At 39.7% G+C, this 22,477-nt stretch overlaps 1 protein-coding gene across 4 annotated transcripts in view; it reads left to right on the plus strand.

The window, feature by feature from the left end:
* Positions 1-22,477, plus strand: part of sybu (syntabulin (syntaxin-interacting)) — a 101,898-nt gene that overhangs the window by 31,858 nt on the left and 47,563 nt on the right. For all 4 annotated transcript variants that reach the window (XM_069921089.1, XM_069921085.1, XM_069921087.1 and 1 more), the window contains exons 2-4: positions 1,882-1,929; positions 2,479-2,674; positions 12,366-12,554. In XM_069921089.1, coding sequence (XP_069777190.1) covers positions 1,903-1,929; positions 2,479-2,674; positions 12,366-12,554 — 412 coding nt within the window. In that variant the 5' untranslated portion in view covers positions 1,882-1,902. The remainder of the gene's footprint in view (positions 1-1,881; positions 1,930-2,478; positions 2,675-12,365; positions 12,555-22,477) is intronic.

The following is a 22,477-nucleotide window of genomic DNA, read 5'->3' on the forward strand; positions in this document are numbered from 1 at the left end:
CACTGTGATAGTGAGGAAGGTGGTCTGAAGCTTCGGCGAAAGTTATGAGGATATTGGCCGAATTTAGTTGCAACAAGTGTGAGGTGATGCATTTTGTCAAGTCAAAAATGACTAGGACACATCCAGTAAGTGGTAGGTTGCCAAAGAATGCTGATGAACAAGTACATAACAGGATGGCATAGTTAGTGTAGCCGTTAGTGCTTCGCTCTTACAGTACCAATGATTGGGACCGGTGTTTAAATCCTGTGCTGTCTGTAAGGAGTTTGCATGTTCTCCCCGTGTCTACGTGGGTTGCCTCTGGGCGCTCTGGTTTTCTTCCACTGTTCAAAACATACCGGAGGTTGTAGCTCAATTTAGACATACAATGCTGTATGTCTAAATGTAAAATTTTAAAAAAATTTTTTAAAGTGGCAATGGAGTTCGCTAGGGTGGCAATGTGGGCATGTTGCCTTCATAGGTCAGAGCGTAGAACTTCCGAATCGGAAAAGCACTGGTGAGGCCACATTTGGAGTATCGTGTGTAGTTCTGGTTGCACCTTGTGGGAGAACATGGAGACACAAGAGTCTGCAGATGCTAGAATCTGCACCAAAAACCCATCTGCTGGAGGAACTCAGCAGTCAAGCAGCATCCAATGGCTGGTAGGCACAATAGTCCTCAGGTGAATCTGAGGTAAGGTGGGAAAACCAGGATTTATATTGGGGTAGGTGAAGGTGGAGCCAAACGAGGAGCCAGCCATCTGAACAATACTCAGACAGTGAATTCCTGTAGGTCTATCAACACTAGAGGGCGTGGTTTAAAGGTTTTTTTTTACACAAAGTGGTTGATATCTGCCAGAGGTGGTGGAGAAATCAGATCCAACAGCTACAATGAAGAGGCATAAGGCACAGAAGGATACAGTTCCGATCAGGGTGCAATGATGCTGGAGCTCACCCGAGCGCTGCTGCAGCACCTCATGGGGCTGCGCTGGGCACCTTGTGGGGCAGCTCCAGCACCTCCTTGTCACCATTTTTGGTGTGCTCCAGCACTGCACCCCTGGTCCTGATGAGGGCAAATGGGATTAGTGTACATGGGCAAAAAGAGCCCATTACTGTGTTGTATAATGGGGCCATTTACATCCAAATGGGGATATAGATGTTCAGCTTGTCATCTGAAGGGTAGGGTTTCAACATGAGCTTTATATAAAGGACTTGGTTTTGACCTGAACATGAGCAATTTTAACAAGAATTCTGCTGAATTGACAGTTTAGATGATGTGTGCCCAAATCCTTGAGGGCATCTTGAATATGTGCTTTCCAAAGCAAAATGGCCACAAACCTGGCCTGACCTAAGCTGATTCAGAATGGGGGAAGGTGCTGAGAACCATTAACATTTTCATGTTACTTATTTCAAGATGTATGTGTTGCCTGAGAGTTTGCTGGGCCATCCCTGTGAGACGTTCAAATACTGATCACACAGATTCTCAACATGTCCCTGCACAAGATGTGGTACCATATCACTTAAATTAGGTGCCTGTAAATAGATAGGTCAGTTTGTGCCTCCAGTCCTGTCATTCTAACTTCCAAGGGCATGTACCCATTTTTGATTTGAAAATAAACCCATTTTAGTTTTAAGTCAAATCGAAAATCTATATGGGTTAAATACAAAGTTGTATTTGCAAGGGATTCCATCTCAATATGTGCGAGGTGCTCGGGTCCAACATGAGCTTTATAAAATGGATTTTGCTTTGACCCAAACCTAAGCGATTTTAATAAGTTCCTGAGCAATTCTGTCCTCCAGGTGAGTTTAACGTGTCGTGCGTCCCTGACCGCACCCCTGCCACGCGTGCTAGCTACTGCAGCAATACGCATGCGCTTCATGTATCGCTTTTCATCCCAAATGACAGGTTCCAGAAGGAAGAGGCGGGATGGGACCGGTCAATGAATACCACAAGGTAACGTTGCTTGAACATTCTGCCTTATTCGGAGGAAGGGAGGGGGCTGGGGCTGGTGTGACTGGGTCCGTTAAATGCAAATAGGGGGAATTGGATCATGTTGGTCATTTGGTAGATGATGGCGTTTTTTAATAGGAGGGTAACGCTGCAAAGAACCTCATATGTTTTTGTGGGCCGGAGGACCTGTATTGGCAGCGACCGAGCGGCTCACGAGGTTGCACAGCGGTCATGAAATCGTCGTTTCTCCGCGCTTGGAGGATGCAGTCGCCGGGGGCGAAATGCATTTGTATTCAGGACGGTAGTGAGTGAAACAAGGGGTGGTGTCGCTGTCTGGGCTGTGCGCAGAATTGCACCTGATCATTCCCGCAATGTCTAACGGTGAACCTGACCTCAGATCCTAGCGGAGACCGACCGAGTTGGCATCCTCCACGCAAACGGAATGGAACAGGTCTCGTTCTCCGTTTAAATGATGTCGCGCGTGTGTGTGTTTTAAGGAGGTGTTAGATTGGGTCGAGATCAATAATCCTTCACGCTTTTTCTTTTGGGTAGGATCAGAAGGTGCGAGAGAAGCGAAGTCCACGCAGTCGCATCCCCAGACTGGTTCTCCGCCCTTATTCCCACATCCAGAAAGGATCGCCTTCATCTGAATCCCCCTTCTCCGAGGAAGAGAGCCGCGAATACGACTTGAGTTCGAGCCAGTCACGAAGATCCACAACCACCGTCAGTAGCATCAGTTTCTGTTCAGGTACCTCTGATTGCCGAAGGGTTGATAATTCCCGGTGCAAGGTTTATGTCACCGGTTGTTCGTTGTCGGCTTTCTTTTGGGCGGAGGGCGTTTTAACCTTTTTGTCTGTGGTTTGGTGTCTCGCGTAATATTTTGTAACTATGCTGCGGTTACCGCTGTCCAGAGGACCACTGTCAAGGTCAAAATAATGTGATAGCAGATAAAATGCTGGAACCACTTTGAAAGAGGGAGGAATTCAGAAGGACATCATTGGTTGCCATTCCTGCTTTAAGCATGTTAAACCAGTGGTGTGCCGCACCGCCAGACGTCCCCAAGCTATGGTCTTTGGAAATGCACCATATACACTGTAATTCTAAAATGATTTGGCTAACTTTTCATGACAGTGTCATTCCAATTTTAATTAAGGCTTTCAAAATGGAAAAAACAAAAAGACCAAGCCCCTTTACAAGACCTCCACTGATACAGTAAAATACAAATAATGTATTCTGCTCTGGAGATTATTCTTTCAGATATGTGTGAAATAATATCTGGAGCACGATTTTATCCAATAGCTTAACATTTTAGTGTTATATTCCATTGTAAGAACTGTTTCTTCCCCCCCCCCCCCCCCATAATCATCTCAAATAAAGGCTGTAAACATAGCTTTTAGTTAGCCTGAGGGAATGAAAGTAATATTGTCAGTTGTCTCAGAATGTATACATATATTTGAAGTTGTTTCATCCTTTTGCAAAACAAATTCAAATTAAAACAAACTGGTTTGATGACTTACTCACATGGGACTAAAAGTTGAAATGTTTGTTCTATGCTAACATTTTGAATGCAACTGAATGACTTTTTTTTCTCTGGAACTATATCAGTTATCTTAGATGCTTTTATGAACTGGAACTTGTGAGCTTTAGTTCCATCAATGACAATTTTTCAGAAGTAATGCTTATTTTTAACAGCTATATGCACAGTTAAGATAATGCAGAGTAAAATGTTTAATGTAAAGTCATTGTTTGGCATGAGAATTGGGTAAAATGTACATATTGGGGACAATTTTCAAATATTAAGAAATCTGTATAAAGCTTTATTTTGGTGATGCACAATTGATTGATGAATACTAAGTGGCCCATCGAAGATTCACAGTAAATTCAGCAAGGTGTAAATCCCAAAGTTCACCATTGTGAACTCTGATTTGCATAACATCAGAAATCAGCAAGCAAGGAAACTCATTAAAGAAGGAAATGGGGGGTGGGGGGGGGGGGTTAGTGTGAGGCTGGAAATGAGGGGGTTAGTTTATGAGAGATTGAGCAGACTGGGACTATACTAATTGGCATTCTGAAAGATGAGGTCGGGTCTTACAGAGACAAATAAAATGATGAGCTTGTCCTATTCCAGTCCCAGCTGTTGCTGCTGAACTGTAAAACTGTGGAACTGATCTCTCTCTTTCTCAGATAAAAGCCTGTTTGACTTCCTCTCTGCTTGCAAAATCACATGACCCTCTTAGAACAGCAAGGCACTCCCAGACAGCCTGCGGCTCCGAACCTACTCCTCCGAGTTCTTTCGTCTGTTGTTTTTCAAAACAACAATCTATTAGTGAAGTCCCTTGAGCACTCTTCAAAGTTTGTACAAAGGTTCTCAGATCCAGTCAGTCTAGCTTGAGCAGAGCTCCAGTATTTTTAATGAAATCTGTTTTGAAATGTTTGTTTGTGACCTACATTAAAAAAAACGACCTCATTTTATCTCCTTTAAAACATATCTATAATCTGTCACAGGTGTATTTTATAGAACTGCAGTTTAAACTGTGGTAGTCTAGTTATGCTTCCTTTCCTAATTCTCGGAAGATCTTTCCTGGAACCAACACACCAATGGCATCATGAAGAAAGCCTCTACTTCCTCAGGAGTTTGCAGAGGAGCTAGTGGAGTTGTTCAAGTGAACCGGTACGGACTTGAAGGGCCGACATGTCCTGTTTCCGTGCTGTAAACGGTTATATGGTTATATATGAAAGAATAGTTAAGGTGGCAGCAGTGAGGTGGTTTGCTCCGGCAGGTGAGACTGGAACTAAAGGATGTGGCCTTGTGATTCAGGGGAGCAGATTTAAGGCAGCTTCCCTGAGAGAAGAGTGAAACTGTAATTCTTTGCCCAATAAAATAATAGAAGCAACCTCATTAAATGTATTTGTGACACAGATTTTTGAGTAATAGGGGATTTGAGGGTTACAGGGAACAGCAGATAAGTGGTGCTGAGTCCATGGCCAGATCAACCATGAATGGCAGGAAAGGCTTGAAGAACCACATTCCTGCTCTTGTGAACTGTTTGGGTGTGGTTTTATTTTAATAGTCTCTTAATTTTGGAATCAAGAAGCGATATTTAAAATCTTTTCAGTTGAAATGTCATATGCATAATGTTCTGAGTGATTTCCTAATATATGTATTAAAATATAGAGCATTGGCTTGTTAAAACTTCTTAGCAGGTGCAGACACTGAACTGGATAAGACTGATGGTGACAAGATATTTTAATGTGTCCACTTGGCCAAGTAAGTCCATTATGGCACAATAAAAATTAAGGATGCACCATAGGTAAATTCCTTAATGCAGAGTTTTCTCCAGGGCTGCCAACAAAATATTTTAAATTAAAATGCTACATTGTTTTTCAATACTTCACAGGCAAATTTGGATAAAAATGCATATTGAAATATATAGAACAGATAAAAATAAAATTCTAATCACCACCTATTTTAGGCGGGAGGGGGGAGAGGGAAAAGAGAGAGAGAAAACTCTCCATGAGGCTATCTGAGTTATCTGAATGTCTCGTCTCCTGAAACTTAAGATAATGGTAATTATTAATTAGAGATTAGAAGTTTCTTAGTCACAGATGACATGTCTCCCCCACATGTACTTCTGACTATGATGTGGGATGCCACTCATCCTGTTATCACTCAGATGAAATTTGGGGTGGGAATATAAGCCTGCATTCCCCAACAAAAGGTGGTAACAGTAAAGCAGATTCACAATTTGTTCCTACTTTGTTTACTGAATGTACAGGATCCAGCTAGCAAAAGTCTGATAAGAGAACATGAAAAACAGTTAACTAAATCGGAACTAATTGAAAATTGGCTGGTTAATAAGATAATGAATGTGTTTCTAGGTTCCGGCTCGAAGACACTTATTTTCAAATAAAAGCCAGGAGACATTCTGTTGTGGTAAAATTACACCCCAGAAGGTTTGCTTTTGATCTTTAACCATTTGTTTTCAGGGACCAGTGTACATAATTGCGCACGGGGTCTCTGGTTCATGTCTAATCTGTTGTGGAAGGGCTCTAATTGCAGTAAGAAAGGAAAAGAAAAAAACTTGCATTGTGCCCCAGTTAAATCCCAGGCTTCATAGGCCAAGAGTGCTTCAATGGCACAAGAGTGTCCAGGCTTTTGGAATAGCTGTCAAAAGTGGGACTGGGGCACCGGGGAGATATTTCAATGAGGGATAATTAAGGAGATTAGGCTCCAGTTGAATGATCTCATTAGAACATGAAAGATTCTCATGGAGCTTGACTGAATGGATGCAGAAATAATATTTCCTTGGTTAGTGTCTAGGACTGCGAATCACAGCCTGAAAAGTGATTGGTAACTGAGATGAGAAAGAAATTCCTTTACCCATGGTTTAGAGATTATTTTTGAAATTCTCTTGGGGTGGGGGGAAAGCCTCTGGAGAATTTGTAGGTGATTAAATTCAAGGCAGATCAAAGACTTTTGTAAATTTGAATAATTCTAAGATATTGGCTGTGGTAGTTGGAAAATAGACTGCAATCATCTTATTGTAGAGTGAATGACGAATTCATGCTTCAGTTTCCTACGTTTTTAACTACTTATTTTCCATTTGCCTGTCTCTGCTGCTTCAATTTCCTCTGGCACCCACTCCTTATTCTGAATTCTGTCCATCTCTCCCTTGTGCATATCTTCACTAACACATGCAGAAACAATTCTGTGATTGGCCAGTCTTATTGATCTGGTGATATCAGCTCACTTGCATGTAGTGAAATACATCTTTGAGACTTGTACTGGGATAATAATAACCTATTTGGAATCAATTTGCAGGTCAAGGATCTTTTGAAATGACCATAGACCATATGGATTATGATTAAGTAAAATTTAATATATAAGATTTTAATGCAGAATGAGAAATCAGACTAATACCTTTTACAGTAGATTATTTCTGAAATTAATAATAATGTATTCTCTCCATTCCACCATGGCCTAGTGCAGTAGTGGTACCAGTCTCCTGCTGTTTTAATTTTTTTAAAAAAATCTCCCTTGATCTTTCTGCCTGTCAACACTCTTTATCTCACATTTTTAATTCGGTTATTTGGTGATAGTCTCCTCACCAAAGAAAAATATATAAAACCTTTTTAAATAGTTCTGTTTGCAGGATGAGCAAAATATGGAAGATAACAATAGTTATTATTGTCATTGTTTAAAATAGTGTCCCATTGTACATGTGCTGAAACAACTAATTTGGCTTTAGAGTTCATATATGAATGGTTCTAGTGTTAATCCACTGTATTGACATTGATAAGCAAAATTAAATAAAAGGGGTTATTTTTTGTTATTATTCCTATTCTGCGCAGAAATGAGAAAGTTACTACATTGCTTAACTACAAGAAGAGGGGATTATCTTAAGAAGCATGAGAAACTTTGTGATTTGAATATAATAGACAGTAACATTGAGATATTCTGGTAGAATGCAATTTTATTTTTTTATCCATTGTTGTCCATAATGATATGAGATAATGGGAGTATATAGAATGATATGCCAAGGAATGAAGTTAAAAACCATGCTGGAGAAACTCAGCAGGTCAAGCAGTATCCTCTGTATAGCAAAGGTAAAAATACATAACCAGTATTTCAGGATTGAGCCCTTCATCAAGGTATGGGAAAATGTTGAACAGGAAAGGAGGTGATAGGTGGAGAAGGGAGGGAGGGGAAACAGAGATGGGGGTGGGGGGGGGTTGGTTAGCAGGATCCAGAAAAGTGTGTTAATGCCATCTGGCTGAAGAGTGCCTTGATGAAAAATCAGGTGTTGTTCCTTCAATTTGTGGGTGGTCTTGGTGGGACAGAACACAAAGCCATGGACAGATATGTGAGTCTGGTACTGTGACACAGACTAAAATGGTTGGGTACTGGGCGATCTGTTACTGGTGCGGAAGGAGGGAAGGTGCTCAGCAAAGCGATCTCCCAATTTGTGGCCAATCTCTCCGATGTAGAGAAGGCCACAGATTTTCAATCCACTGACATGACCTTCTCTTATGATAAAGGGCTCAAGTTCAACATTGGTTATGTATTTTTTTTACCTTTGCTACATAAAGGACATTGCTTGACCTGCTGAATTTCTCCAGCACTATTTTTAACCTCAACCACAGTATTTACAGATTTTCGTGTTTTGCTGTTTGGTCCGTCATGTTTGTTATTTCTTTAACTTTCTAATTAATCCCACTCCTTGGCTCTTTCCCCTTAGCTCGGTGAAAAAATTCACAATATACTTATCCAACTTGATTTTTACAGTAAACCTAATTTCTCCATTATTCTAAACAGTGGATTCTATTTCACTGCAACTTGAACATCCCGCATTTCACATTTGGTTCCCTTGCTGTTTACTTTGTCCATCTTGTCTATATGTTACTGACTATTCTGGTATTGGAGGCAGATTGTATTTATCTATTCTATCAAAGCCACTTAATTATCAACATTCTAATTACTTTCTTCTGATAAGGAGCATCTCACCTTTTCAATTCCTTCAATGAAATTGTCTACTTCATCTCTAATAAATCTCTTCAACGTGCCGTCCAAGGCCTTGTTAGGCTTCCTGAATGGTGGTGTCCAGAACTGGACACAATACGACATCTGAGATTTACATAGCATTCATGAAGGTCTAGCATAACATTATTGCATTTGCATATATTTGAAAAGTTTAGGTTCTTTTGTGTTGTTTTTAAAATTCTTGAAAATATTAATCACCTTGTCTGCTCCTATCCTCTTTAAAAAATTTTATTTCTGTTCATTTTTTTTCTTCTGACTAAAATGGATTACTTCACACATTTCTGAAAGTTCATCTCAAGATTCCTTTTATTGCCATTTAATATTACACAAAATTGCTGCCTTCCTGCCATAAGGCAGGAAAAGAATCTCAATGAGTGTTGCATGGTGTCCCTCACAGTGACATTAAAAGAAGCAAAAGAGTCCCTACAGAATCAGTGAGAACTTTTGGCACATTAGCCTTCATAAATCAAAGTATTGAGCATAGGAGTTGGGATGTTAAGGTAAACTTGTGCAAGGCAGTGGTGAGGCAAAATTTGGAGCATTGTGTGCAGTTTTGGTTACTTAACTACAGGAAAGAGGTCAATAAAATTGAAAAAGTGCAGAGAAGATTTACTAGGATGTTCCCTGGACTTCAAGAACTAGGTTATAGGGAAAGGTTAAATAAATTAAGACTTTATTCCCTGAGGTGTAGAAGAATGAGGGGAGATTTGATATGGGTATAGATAGGCTTTTCCCATTGATGTTTGCTGAGATACAAAACAGAGGTCTTGGATTAAGGGTGAAAGGAGAGTAGTTTAGGGTAATTTTTCACACAGTGGTGGGAATGATGAATGTGGGTTCAGTTTTAACATTTATTTAAAAAAAAATATATAATTTGGACAGGTACATGGGAGGGGTATGGAATGGGTACAGGTCAGTGGGACTAGGCAGAATAGACTAGAAGGACCTGTTTACTGGGCTGCAATGTTCTCATTAGATGTTGTCATCCTCAAGTCTGGCACTAATCCCATTGCTGCATTTCCAAATCTCTTATTGTTTGTAGACTTTTAAATTTTGGTCTGGATATTCAAGTTTAGGATATTAAATATCATGGGAAAAAATGATGATCCTCTTGGGTTTAATTAATATTGCTTGTTCTTCACTGTGAGGCCAAGCCTTGGTTGAAAGGGAAATCTAGCTATTACTTGTGGACATATGGGTGGCTTCATCTTTGGGTTAATTGTTGAGTATAAAATGCATTTTCTTTCACAAGTGCTTTAATCTTTATTGATTTCTTTGACTGAAAACTATTTTGAATTGCTGTTGTTATGAGCCAGGAGGATCCCAAAACCAAGCAGCAATAGAAATTCACCAAGACAAATGGTCACTTAAACAAAAGTTGCTTTTAATTTTCTTTAAATATAAAAACACGATCAAACTTTAACTTATTACTATTAACTTAACCCCCTTCTAATTCTAAGTGCACGTGTATGTAATGTGAATGTGTTCAGGAAAGTTCTTTGCTTTAATAGTCCAATCATTCTCTTCTCACTTCTCCAAGTTCACCGGTGCGGTATCAGGCGATTCTTATATTGTGCACAGAATTTAACATTTATGAATTTTCACCAGGTTCTGGTGCTTAAAGTTGAAAGGTTACTGCTCAGGAAGGTTCATGTTGGTTTCAGAGATATTTGTGCTCGTTGGACATGCACAAACTGATTTCCTATGATCAATCATTTCAGTGTCTTGCCAAAGAAACTTGCCCCATCATGGGTTTTCCAAATGATAACCTCTTCTTCTAGGTCACCAGAGTTCCTCTTGTTTCCCTTATTTCAGGAGAAACACTCTCACCAGCTACTTCCTTTTGTAAGAACCACAAGGGTTTTGAACAGGCTGAACTCAGAACTCGCAACCCATCTGCAAAATAGGGTTTCATCAAGCTGCCAACTTGCCATGTTGCAGCTTTAAAAACTAGTGCAGAACTCAATTCTCTCTTTAAGAGAAGAATCCTGTTTTCTTTCCTCTCTCTCTCTGCTTGTAAAAACCAGAACCCCTCCCTAGGCTCCAAGTCCAATCCTTGAAAGATCTTGAGCCTGGAGTTTTCCATTTGCACCTGCTTGGAAGTTCCTTCTAAAGCCATTCCATTGTCTTTTGCAAAGCCACTGGTGCCTGAATATTTGGCTTCAGCAAAGCTTTTTCATTTTAAATGAGATGTGAAGTGTAAGTATCTGTTTGTGAAGTGACCTACACTAACCCTCCCCCCCCAATCTCTTTTTAAAAATATATTTCTATATAGTGTAAAATATAATATAACCCATAACACCATCTTCAAATCAGTAGTGATGCTAATAGTTCTGCAGTTATGTTAATCTTTTGATATTTAGTTTCTTAATTTGGCCGAAACTGTTAAGATCCATTTGCCAATCCTCGTTGTTCATAAACCCAATTTTTGAGGTCTGGAGTTTTGTCATATGGAATCAGTCAATCTTTGAGATGGAGTGAGCACAAAATTCTCATTCCTGGAATTCTACTTTCAGCACCCCATGATGAGTAACGCAGACAGAACATGCATGACAGCAATAAAACCAGGAAAGTAATTGCTCAGTGATTTTTTTTTTAAGTGGAAATGTATTTGCAAATCTTCTCAACCAATTAAACTTGAGAAAATAGAGCAAGACTCAAATTAATGGAAGTACGAAACCTACTGCATTTCTGAAGGTAGTTTAATCCGAAAGCTACACTGGCAATCTTATCACTCCAACGAGACTATTCACGATATTGCTTTGTATTCAGAATGCCAGTGAATGCAGATATTCTAAATCAACATTAAAATTTCAAATCTGATCTTCCTAGTATATAATGGAAGTAGAAGAACATTTTATTGTCTCTATAGTCATGTGCAGAGCCTTTTAAATATCTGTGATGGGGATATTTCAAACTTCTGCCAATGCACCTCATTCTTTTCGTGGACCTATCTGAATATTCATTTATTTTTAATGTTTATTCACTTCAAATTTTTTTACATGCCAACAAATCAAGTTTCCTTCAGTGGATTTGCTGGTTTTCTTTTTGAATTATTGATGGCACTTTGGGAACTTCTAGTTTTGTTTTCAAATTTCAGATTTATTGTCAGAATACATTCATGACATCACCTACAACCCTGAGATTCTTATTTCTTGTGGGTCATGCAGAATTTCTACTAGTTGGTAGTGCAAAAAAAAACTACTCAAGAAAAGATGTGTATACGTAGCATTGTTCCTGAACCTGGTGGTTCCTGGGAGCAAATTCACATTTACAATAGTTCCCAGAGTTATCTTGATATTTTTGATTTTTTTTTTAAGAAGTTCTCTCACAAAATAAATGAAGGTAATGATGTAATTTAACAAAGAAGGGTGGAAAGATGTGCTGTGGCTATCTAGTCATTCTCCAGAGCCTCACTTACCTTAGCAGCTGCTCCTTCTAAATGAAGAGTTCTGTCAGTTAAACAGCTTAACACCCTGACACAAATTCTTGCCACAAGGCTGTCGTTGATTGGATCTTGCCGATGAGACTGGGTGGCAATGTGGGTGAGGTATCTAAAGCTCACGAAGAAACCTTTACACAGTCTCTGATCCTCCTTCATTCCAAGACCAACTCTCCAACAAGTTTACTCAATGGGGAAGTCTTCACTAGCTATCTCTATCTCTTAGTCCCTCTCCAAGGTTCAAGTTGATAATCAGTTTGAATTTGTTTCTTTTCCCAATATTGTCTTTCTCACCTCTTGAAGGAAATGGGAAGGCGTTAAAGCACAGAGGAGACTGACATCTTTTAATTCTGATGTCGCTAATTCCTGAACATGGGGACAGATAAAATGTTTCTTTTTTTTTCTATATCCTTATCAGCTTCAATATCATGTTCTTTGTTGATTTTTATTGAGCAGACGATACTGGATGTCCCAGCAGCCAGTCAGTATCCCCAGTTAAATCACCTTCAAAGTTGGCTAATAGCCTATTAACAATTCCTCCGGTGAATGAAGAAGAGATTGGAAGGAAAATTAACTCTGGAACTGAGTGTAACTTTCAGCATATTAGACAAAAGAGGGAGCAAAAGTCATGCTTGGTGCAACCAGGTAAGGAACTGTTCTTTCATCTATAAAAATAACAGCATGTCATTTGATAGGTTAGAATGTGCAGGACTACGTATTGTGTTGTCATCTGGGTTTAGAGCTATTATGAGAGTTTTATACACACCAATCCATTAATTCTAAATCTAGACCATGTATTTCATAATGTATCAGATACAAAATGTATTATTTTTAAATGTGTATCATTATAAATTGTAATTAATATATGCATAATTTGAAAAGATGTTCTGTATGAATAATGTTTTTTTTGGAATCTTATAAATTAAGTTTACTCCACTCATGTGTGACAACATGGCACTTGGTAGATTTTTCAGACCAGGGTATTGTTCAGTACGTGAGGGGAAAGTTTGTGGACTACAGCCCATTTGAAATGTATCTGGACACAAGATGACTTGGTGTAGCTTTTGGTGGGAAAGAAGAGAGCAAAATGATGACCAAATGTCAGTCAAAGGAAGAGAATGAACTAATGTGCGGTTAATGTTGTATTGAAAACATTTATAGACATTAATATATTTCTAGGAGCATTTTGATCAATTCCTGACAATAACTGTTTCAGAATTTCACATTTCCTATCAAATGTAACGAATCATATTAGTTTTGAACATGCTTTAAATATCCTGGACTGAATGTTAGCCATGTAATAAAAAGTACAGATGATAGTTGAGATGGAAGTAGGATCACTGTTTGTTAGGGCAAGTGAAAATGAACAAGCTATCATCTTCCATCTGGGCACATTGCAGCCTCTGGATTCTGTAATGAATTCTCCAACTTTCGGGAGAATGTCTATATCACAACTGGCCATTCCCGCTGGAAATCCTTCATCTATGATGCTCGTTCTGTTTATTTTTCTCTCTCTCTCCATTAGTACATCCTGACCTGTTGGGATGTTCCAGAGCATTGATATGAGCAACTTGTAACACAAATAAACATATCCATCTTTTAATTGTTTCCACTAAACAATCTGACTGGATAAACCATCTCCATTGGCAATCTTGGTCTTGCCTCTGACAGATGTTCCCTTATACTTTTCAAACCTTCCACAAAATGCCCTGCACTTTAAAGCTTTTTTAAAATCTCTTATTCCTAGTTCCAAAGGTCTTTGACCGGAAACATTTTCTGTTTTTCTTTCTCCAGATGCTGAATATTTCCAGAGGATTGTTTTAAATTTTCCTTCAGATTTCTGTCTGTTTTGCTTAATTTCCTTTCTTAAATTCTCACCTGATAGAAAGTAACTCTCTTCTCTACAAAGTACTTTGTTTGATAGGACTGGGTAGAATTGCTGTTCCTCAGAGAATGAGTTGATCTGTCCCTCTACGCTACCTCAGTTTTAGCTAAAACTCCCAGTATTAAAGTCCTGGTATGGGAGAGTTAGTGGAAGTCACATTAGCCTAATTGTAAAAACTTCATGATTACCTTGGCAGAAGAACAGGCCAGCAGCTCAGTATTCAGGAATAAGTAACCTGTCTCTTGATTTCTCCCAAATCATTTTGAGCATCAGGAGCATGATGGAATTCTCTCTGCTTGTGTGCTGCAGCAACACCCAAGAAGAGTAACATCATGAAATTGCCCAGAAAAAGGGAGCCCTCTTGATTTGCATTCTGTTCAGCAACTTAGTTACTTCTGGTGCCAGTAGCTGCAGTTCACTCAGCTGCAACATGCACTACATAAATTCACCATGTCTGCTTTGATGATGCTTTCCAACCTGGAAGGAGAATTTTGATGTGGAGAGAAGTGGGGAAGATGCCATCAGAGATTTAAAGTGAGGTGATCAGGATGGCTGAAATCACTTGGTAGAGAAACGTAGGATTTAGGGGTCCAGGCAGATGAGTTGAGAGAGTGGAGTTGTGATTTAGAAATAGACATGGAAAAGCATGGATGACCTGTAAGTGAAGTTAAAAGTTTGAAATGTAGGTGTTCTGAACTGGTGAGAAGGGAGACATTTGGGACTATTAGTGTATCATTGTGTTGAAAGAGTTGTCAGGGTTCTGTAAATCCTTGGATGATTTGTGGTTCCCCATCTAGTTCTGCCCTATAAAGCAAGGATTCCCTATACTGCTCATTGTTGTTTGAACTCTTACTTGCAGGTATAAACCTCTATCTCACTGTACTTGGGGGCAAGGAGCTGTATGCTCCTCACATTCCTGCATTGGCAATACTTGGTTGTTAAACTTTCTATTTTAAAGACTTCGCTGGACTGGGAGAGCAATGCTGCAAAGCAAAGAGAGAGAGAGGGCAGCTCCTGTTTCACATTACAAAAGGTGATGAAAGATACTGAAGGATCCAAGCAGCCTGTTGACATTTGGAACTGCTGCCATTTCAGATTGGTGGCTCATTGGCCAAGAAGCAGCCCTGAGCCCCTCAACTTGATGTTGAGTAACCACCTCACACTGCACTATGCCTGGAAACCACACTGTTTCCCTGTATGTTGCCTCACTGGCTCACTCCACACCAAGCCATGTAGCATGTAGATGGGAACAGGGCAAGCTTGAATGGTTTTCTGTAGTGGAATGTAGTTAAAATTTTGGATTTGGATGCCATTGTAATGAATAAATGGAAAGGTTGATAAGAAGTATTCCAGGTCTATGCTGACTCTTGCGGCTGGGAAGGATAGGACTATGTTGTTTGTGGATTTTAGGTGATTTTGATTGGTTCAACTTTGTAAAGTTGCATAACTACTTATAGTCTGATTTGCTCTTATTTGAATTCCAAATTTGATCCATTCACATTTAACATGTATGCATGTATAAGAACCTTCAAATGAGGAATTCTGAAGAGAAGCATAGACATCTTATTAATTTTTTTAAAAACTTCAGAATAACACACTGCTGCTTCTATTCTATATGTTTGCAATAACAAGAACAAAACTGGTATTATGAACTAGGTGAAAGAGCCCATAAAGAACTTTCTTGGCAGTTGAAAGCAGAACAGGTCTTGAGAACAATCAATGCGATTTATATAAAACAAAAACCCAGATGCGAATACGATGTTACAGGCCTCAAGAAATTAGGTATTTAGGCAATTTTACTCCAAGTTATACCAATCAGAGTCTCAAGGAGATGTTAATAAGAGTTTTTCTCTCTCAAATTAGGCTTTCAAGGTTAGACCTGGAAGAACAGGTAGAACCTAATCCCCCCTTTACCCAAAATGATTCTTGGCGAATCAATAAATTTCTGAAAGAGGATGGTTCCCCCACCCCCCGAAATAAATTTTATAAAGAATTTAAAGATTTACTAATTCCTCCTTTTTTATGGAGCTGTTGGAACATGCATACCCTCCCAGAATAACTCAACGGCAATAATTACAGTAATACCAAAATAAAGAGGTCCATTAAAACATTCATCTCATTAGACCTATTTATAATCATATAATCATATAACTGTTTACGGCGCAGAAACAGGCCATGTCGGCCTTTCAAGTCTGCACCGGTTCACTCACTGTTAAATTCAGGTTATAAGATCATTGCCAAAGTATTGGCAAATAGATTAATGAAATTTTTGCCGAAATTAATAAATATAGACCAAACAGTCTTTGTGAAAAAGAATCAGTCTGTTAATAATGTAAGTAGATTGTTTGTATAATTCATCTGGCACAAAAGAGGTGATCTGAGTGTAGCTGTGGCCTTGGATTCAGAAAAAGTGTTTGATAGACTGGAGTAGGACTTTCTATGTAAAGTACTGGAAAGATTTGGATTAAGGCACTGTACAATGACCCTAAAGCCCAAGTAGTGACAATGGACAAGTCTCTGCACCATTCCAGTTGACAAGATCTGGTAGACAAGGATGTCTGCTATCTCTGGGTTCTTTTTATACTAGCTATAGAACTGCTTGCAGAAGCAATTTGATGAGATCCAGACAATAAGGGATTCAGTGTCAACCAGGAGGAATAAAAGGTAAATATATTTGCTGATGTATTGATATATTTGTCAGAAACTGTACTTGAAACTGGAAGGTATTGAATTATAGCATAAATTGGGATAAGAGCAAAATTATGCCACTTACAGAAAGGGATTATACTTGGTGCCAGAGAGACACCCAATTTAAGTGGCTGTTAAATGGGATAAAATATTTAGGAATATGTTCATATAACAATTTAAAGAATTTATAAAAATTAAATTACTCACTTTTGCTTAAAAATATTGAAGACGTGAACAGCTTTACCAATAACTTTAGTTGGAAGAGTTAATTATGTCAAAAGGAATATATTTCCAAGAGTCAGTATCTATTTCAAACATTGCTCATTCTATTAACTAATAGGTTTTTTTTTCAGGAGTTAAATAAATGTCAGAATATTCCTTTGGAGGTGTAAGATGTCCAGAGTCTCCATAGAAAAATTAACATGAAAATATGATTTAGGAGGTTTACAGCTCCCAAATTTAAACAAATTATTACTGAGTCACCCAGATGTGATTTCTTACTTTCTTTTTTGAGAAAGGAGACAAACCTGCACGGTTGAAAATAGAACGAGGAAAAAGTAAGAGAGAATAGCAGAAAATTTTAATAAAAGGAATCAAAATTAATATCTGGTGAGAAAGAAGCCCCCTTTGTTAAAACATATAATTAATATTTGGTATAAAATAAATCATGACATTGGAACAAAAGGGGTTTACTCCTAAAACACCACTGAGTCAAAACAGGCTTGTTATCCATTTTATGATGATTTTTGTAAAGGGATCAGATGTATCAAGTATTGCTATGAGCAGGGGAACCTTGTGTCATTTAAACAATTTAAAAAATAAATCTGGAATCATTAAATGCACAGTCTTCTGCTATTTTCAATTACAAGCATACATGAGGGAAAAATTGGGGCCAACAATGTTTTTATCAAAGTGCATTGATGTGGAGACTCTGATTCGAAAGGGAAAACACAAAGAAATTCACTTTGATGTATTTTTTTTTAATTTCAAATGGGAGCCCCGAAACAGGGGTTCACGAGTCTAGACAGGGATGGATATCAGACTTAAATGTAAGTATTGAGCAAAACTGGTCTGATTTATGTAAGGACAGTTTGAAAAATACAACAAATTTTTTTTTTTTTACACGCTACAGAAATTAAATGTTAATGTCAGACTTGTCAGATAAATGTTTTAGATGTGGTGAGGCGATAGGAACGTTCTTACACGCGACTTGGTCATGTTCCAAAGTGAGATTTTTTTGGGGAGGGTGGATTTTTTTTTTAAAGAACAGATTATTGGAATTCCATTTCCACAAAAACCCAGAATTGCTTTTACTGGGAACTATAATGGGGATGAGACCAATATTGAAATTTAATAAAAATGAAGTTGAATTTGTTAAAATGGCAGTGGCCAGAAAATGCATTGTAGTTATTTTGAAATCTGGCTCCCATCTAGGTAAGGCATGCAGAAATGTATAACTCTGTTCCCCTTGAGAAAATCACTTGCAACCTAAGAAAGAAATACAGTACAACTCTGATTATCCAAAATCCTCATTTATCCAAAATTCTTTCAGAGCCAAGCTGACTGGGGACCTTGGGCTCCCGATGGCGGCAGCAGCGGACCTCGGGACCCCTGGGCAGGACTGAGGTGTCGGTGATCGGCAGTGACCAGCATTATTTTTGGTGAAAATTAAACATTATTTTAATGCTTAAAACAACCTACCTTTTTGTTTCTTTGTTGCTTAAACAATGTTACAAGTGATTTGCTGTTACTACTGGGCTGTTTTTTAAAAAAAAAAGACCGCTTCTCCAAAAAAAGTTTATCCGAAATGGGCCCGTCCCGACCATTTTGGATAATCCGAGTTGTACGGTACGACGTACTTCTGCAAATATGGAGACCGTATTTACAGATCTTGGGTGTAAATCTTTTGTTGAGTTTCTTCGAGTCCATGTTAACCTTCTCCAAAGAAGAAGACTAGTTAAATAATTAATTGAAATCTGTGGAGTGAATGGGACTTTCCAGTAACCTTCCTTATTTTTCCACTTTTTTCTTTTTCTCTTCTCGCACTTTTTATTTCCAGGGTCTTTTGGTTGGTGTGGGGGGGGGGGGGGGTGGGTTGGAGGGTTTGGTTCATGCAGCATAAATTTGTCCACTTGTGTATTTGTATTTTTTTATTTTGTATTTGACTACATGTATGGTCTAAAAAATTTTAAATAAAATATTTTTTAAAATATGTACAATAGTGTACAGCAATTGACACTTCTCTCCACAAGGAGTAATGAATCTTCTTCGTTTTAATTCCATTACAGCTCATGTTCCTGTGAATGCATCGTGAGGACTACACAAGATGCAGTATCTGAACACTTTGATAAAGCACAATTTACCTGTCTGATAATTGTAAGTGGCCTTATAACCCTGAATAGTCTCACTGGAACTGGTCTAACTAAGACACAGAAAGCATCAAAGTTCAGTCATCATGATGCCCAAAAAATGAAGGAAGTGGCTTGAAAGGCAGCTCTACTTTATTGTATATGTCTTGGGCCATTGGTGATAAAGAATCTGTGGAGGCCCACTTATTGGACTAGAAAATGCATAATTTCTGTATTTCTTACTGCTTGAATGGAGTGTGGCGATGGTGTCCTTTCTGATTTAAGGCCTGAATTTCTACATATTGTAAGTAATGTGTTCAAATCTTAATTGTTGTTTAATCATATAATGTTACAGGTTGGACAGTACTTGTTGGTTTTGTGTTGCATCTGAAAAAAAAGTCCTTACTCTTGAACTAAATGGTGGCTGTGATTAGTACTTCAGTTCCAAAATTCAATTTCAGTGGAATAAGCGTTTAGCATAAACAACCAAGAGGAAGACTTGTTGCTCCATAGCAACATTAGATTCACTTGCAAGAATTACAGAGAATGATGACTGAACTTTGATGCTCTCTGTGTCTTAATTAGTGCAGTTCCAGTGAGACTATTCAGGGTTATAAGACCACTTACAATTATCAGACAGGTAAATTGTGCTTTATCGAAGTGTTCAGATACTGCATCTTGTGTGGTCCTCAGGATGTATTCACAGGAACATGAGCTGTAATGGAATTGACATGAAGAAGATTCATTACTCCTTGTGGAGTGATGTGTCAATTGCTGTACACTATTGTACTGAGAACCCTGCTATAAATTCAGCAATGAATCATCCCATGGCTCTATGAATAGGTTGTCTGTGTTGGATGGTTTTGAGCAACTGTTGCAGTTGCTCAGCACTGAGATGCATGGCTGAACTCTGCACCAATGCAGTGGCTGCAGACTTTTCTGGGGTTTAATAATAAATGCTTCACTTAATAATGGTCTTTTCAGATACAACTGTCTCTCAGATCACCTGTCTACTGCAATGGTAGTTGTCTCTTCCTCTTTAGCTACAATGCTCTCCCCAGCAAGAAATGCATTTGTGAACACAGTTTTAATGGAGGTTGCTAATCATTGAATTTGTGTAGTCAAACAAAGTAAATTTGACATCATTTTGAATTGTAAAAGTTTGTCATAATTTTGACATTAATTTTCAAAGATTTGTTTCATGGTGAGTTTATTGCCAATTTGGATAATATAGCGTGAAAATACTTTGCTTATTGACTTTTTCAGAATTTGCTGATGTTTAAAATTGACATTCTCCCAAGCCAGGCGTTTAATGAGGTAACTGCACAGTATGATGGTGTTGTTTCAGGAGCTTCGGTTTAAAAATTGGTCCATAAAGTTTGTCATTGGGTAGACTTGGTTGTAGACAACTAAAATGTGGTGCATGGCAGGCAGGCAGCGGGAGTTCAGTTTAAAAGGAGTGTGATCTTTGACTTTCCCAGTGGTGCAACCACTGTATTGTTTGAGCTGGCCCGTTCTCTGAACCTGTGACTCCTCCCACCCAGAAATCCCTATAAAGGCCGTTATGTCCAAACTCCTCCCTCAGTACCTGCCTTGGAATCTGGCCAGCAACATGTGAGATGTGTTGATGTCTTAAGGTGATTAAAGCCTATTAATCACAACTCTCAGTCTAATTTGGTTGATCGATAGCACTGGACACCGACCCTAAAGATCCGGAGGCCTCAGTCAAATTTGGTCAATGGTTGAATTGCTCATCACTTTCATGAGACGCAACGACATGCAGAGTGAGGAAGAAAAATGAGATCTACTCTTTGCTCAGGTTGGCCATCACGTCTTTCAGATGATAAGGGACTGCACTACTTACTCAGCTGCAATGGAGTTCCTGCAGAAACTGTATCGGACCCCATTGAATGCCATCCAGACCAGATTCCTCCTAGGCAGCTGTAGACAAATACTTGGTGAGTCAGACAATGAGTACGTGCTGGTCCTATGTGAGCTGGGGCGAGTCTGTGACTGCAGAGAAGACTCTGCAGCTGCCCATTTAAAAGTCCTGATAAGCGATGCATGTGTGGCAGGATTGAAGTCTAATCACATTAGATAGACTCCTGAAAAAGGGTGATTGAAGCCTGCAAGAAGTAGTCGACCTGGATAAAGTGCATAAGACAGCGCAGCTGAATGCAGAGGTCTTCTCAGGGGAATGCGGCCACTACGTGGAGAGCTTGGGCACTACCATCTTGGGATGTGGGTTCCCAAGTCACCACTGCCATTGAGCACCCAAAGTGATACTTCTGGCCATGTGAAGCATTCCCAAAAGAACCACCCAGCCTGAAATGCTGCATGCACTGCCTGCAGGAAGAAGGGACACTACAGGAAGTTATGTATGTCCCAGCCCCCTTCCAGCAGCACCGTACAGCTGGCAGCAGCTGCCATCTTGGACTGTCCCACTTCTGGCTTCACCTACGGCGTCACTTTCGGTCATGGGAAATGGCTTGGCAAGACCATGTGGGCGGCAAAATGGGACAGCGCCTCTTCTGGCAGTGAGGAGCAGTACCATGCGCGACATGGGGGCAGTCATCTTGGTAGGTACCCCTGAACCAACTCTACAGCAGTGACTCAGACAGTGACCGGATGCTGACCTTGATTACCCTGGACCAGAACAGTCCATATCAACTGGCCGGGGCCATGATGGACATCAAGGTAAATGGTTGCGTCACAAACTACTGATTTGATACAAGGAACATGGAGAGCTTCATTCATCTGGGCACAGTGCAGCGCTACTCTTTTGTGGTAACTCCAGCAAAATGTAAAGTCTTCCTGGCCCTACAAATCCCACTCAGCTGAGATCCACAGCAGCTGCACCATGACACTGTGCAGGGCACAGAGTACAAGAACTTTAAACTCTTTATTATGCCACAGCTCTGCGCACCAGTCATACTGGGACTGGACTTCCAGTGCCAGCTAAAGAGGGTCCAAATACAGTTTGACGGCCCACACCATCCCCTCACGGCCCGCAACTGCAAATTCTTAAACCACCTTTTTTTCCTTCCCTGCCCCCCATCCCCGAACATGACCTGTGGTCTCTCTACCCTCTGGGTTCCACTGCCACCCCGTTTGAGAACCTCACCCCCTGAATGCAAGCCGGTCACAACCAAGACCAGGTAATACAGCCCCAGGGACAGAGCCTTCATCAAAGAAGAAATTAAACTGCTTCTGGCAGAAGGGACCATAGAACCCTGCACCAGCCCCTGGAGGGCACAGGTCATGGTCATTAAGAGCAGAGAGAAACACCACATGGTCATCGACTATAGCCAGATCAGCTGGATCCCTACTCACTCCTCCGCATCACTGACATGGTAAATGAGATCATCCAGTTCTGGTTCTTCTCCAGCATTGACCTCCAGTCGGTCTACCACCATCTCTTGATTCATCCGGAGGACAGCCTATACACTAACTTTGAAGCAGAAGGCTGCCTCTGCCACTTCCTTTGAGTCCTTTTGGGGTCACCAATGGGGTCTCTGTCTTCCAGAGGGAGATGGACTAAATAGTGGATGACTGTGGACTCGAGACCACATTTCCTTACCTGGACAATGTGATCATCTGCGGCCAGAACCAGCAGGATCATGACGCTAACCTGCAGAAATTTCTCC

The sequence above is a fragment of the Narcine bancroftii genome, chromosome 2 (assembly GCF_036971445.1).
Source record: "Narcine bancroftii isolate sNarBan1 chromosome 2, sNarBan1.hap1, whole genome shotgun sequence".
Lineage (NCBI taxonomy): Eukaryota > Metazoa > Chordata > Chondrichthyes > Torpediniformes > Narcinidae > Narcine > Narcine bancroftii.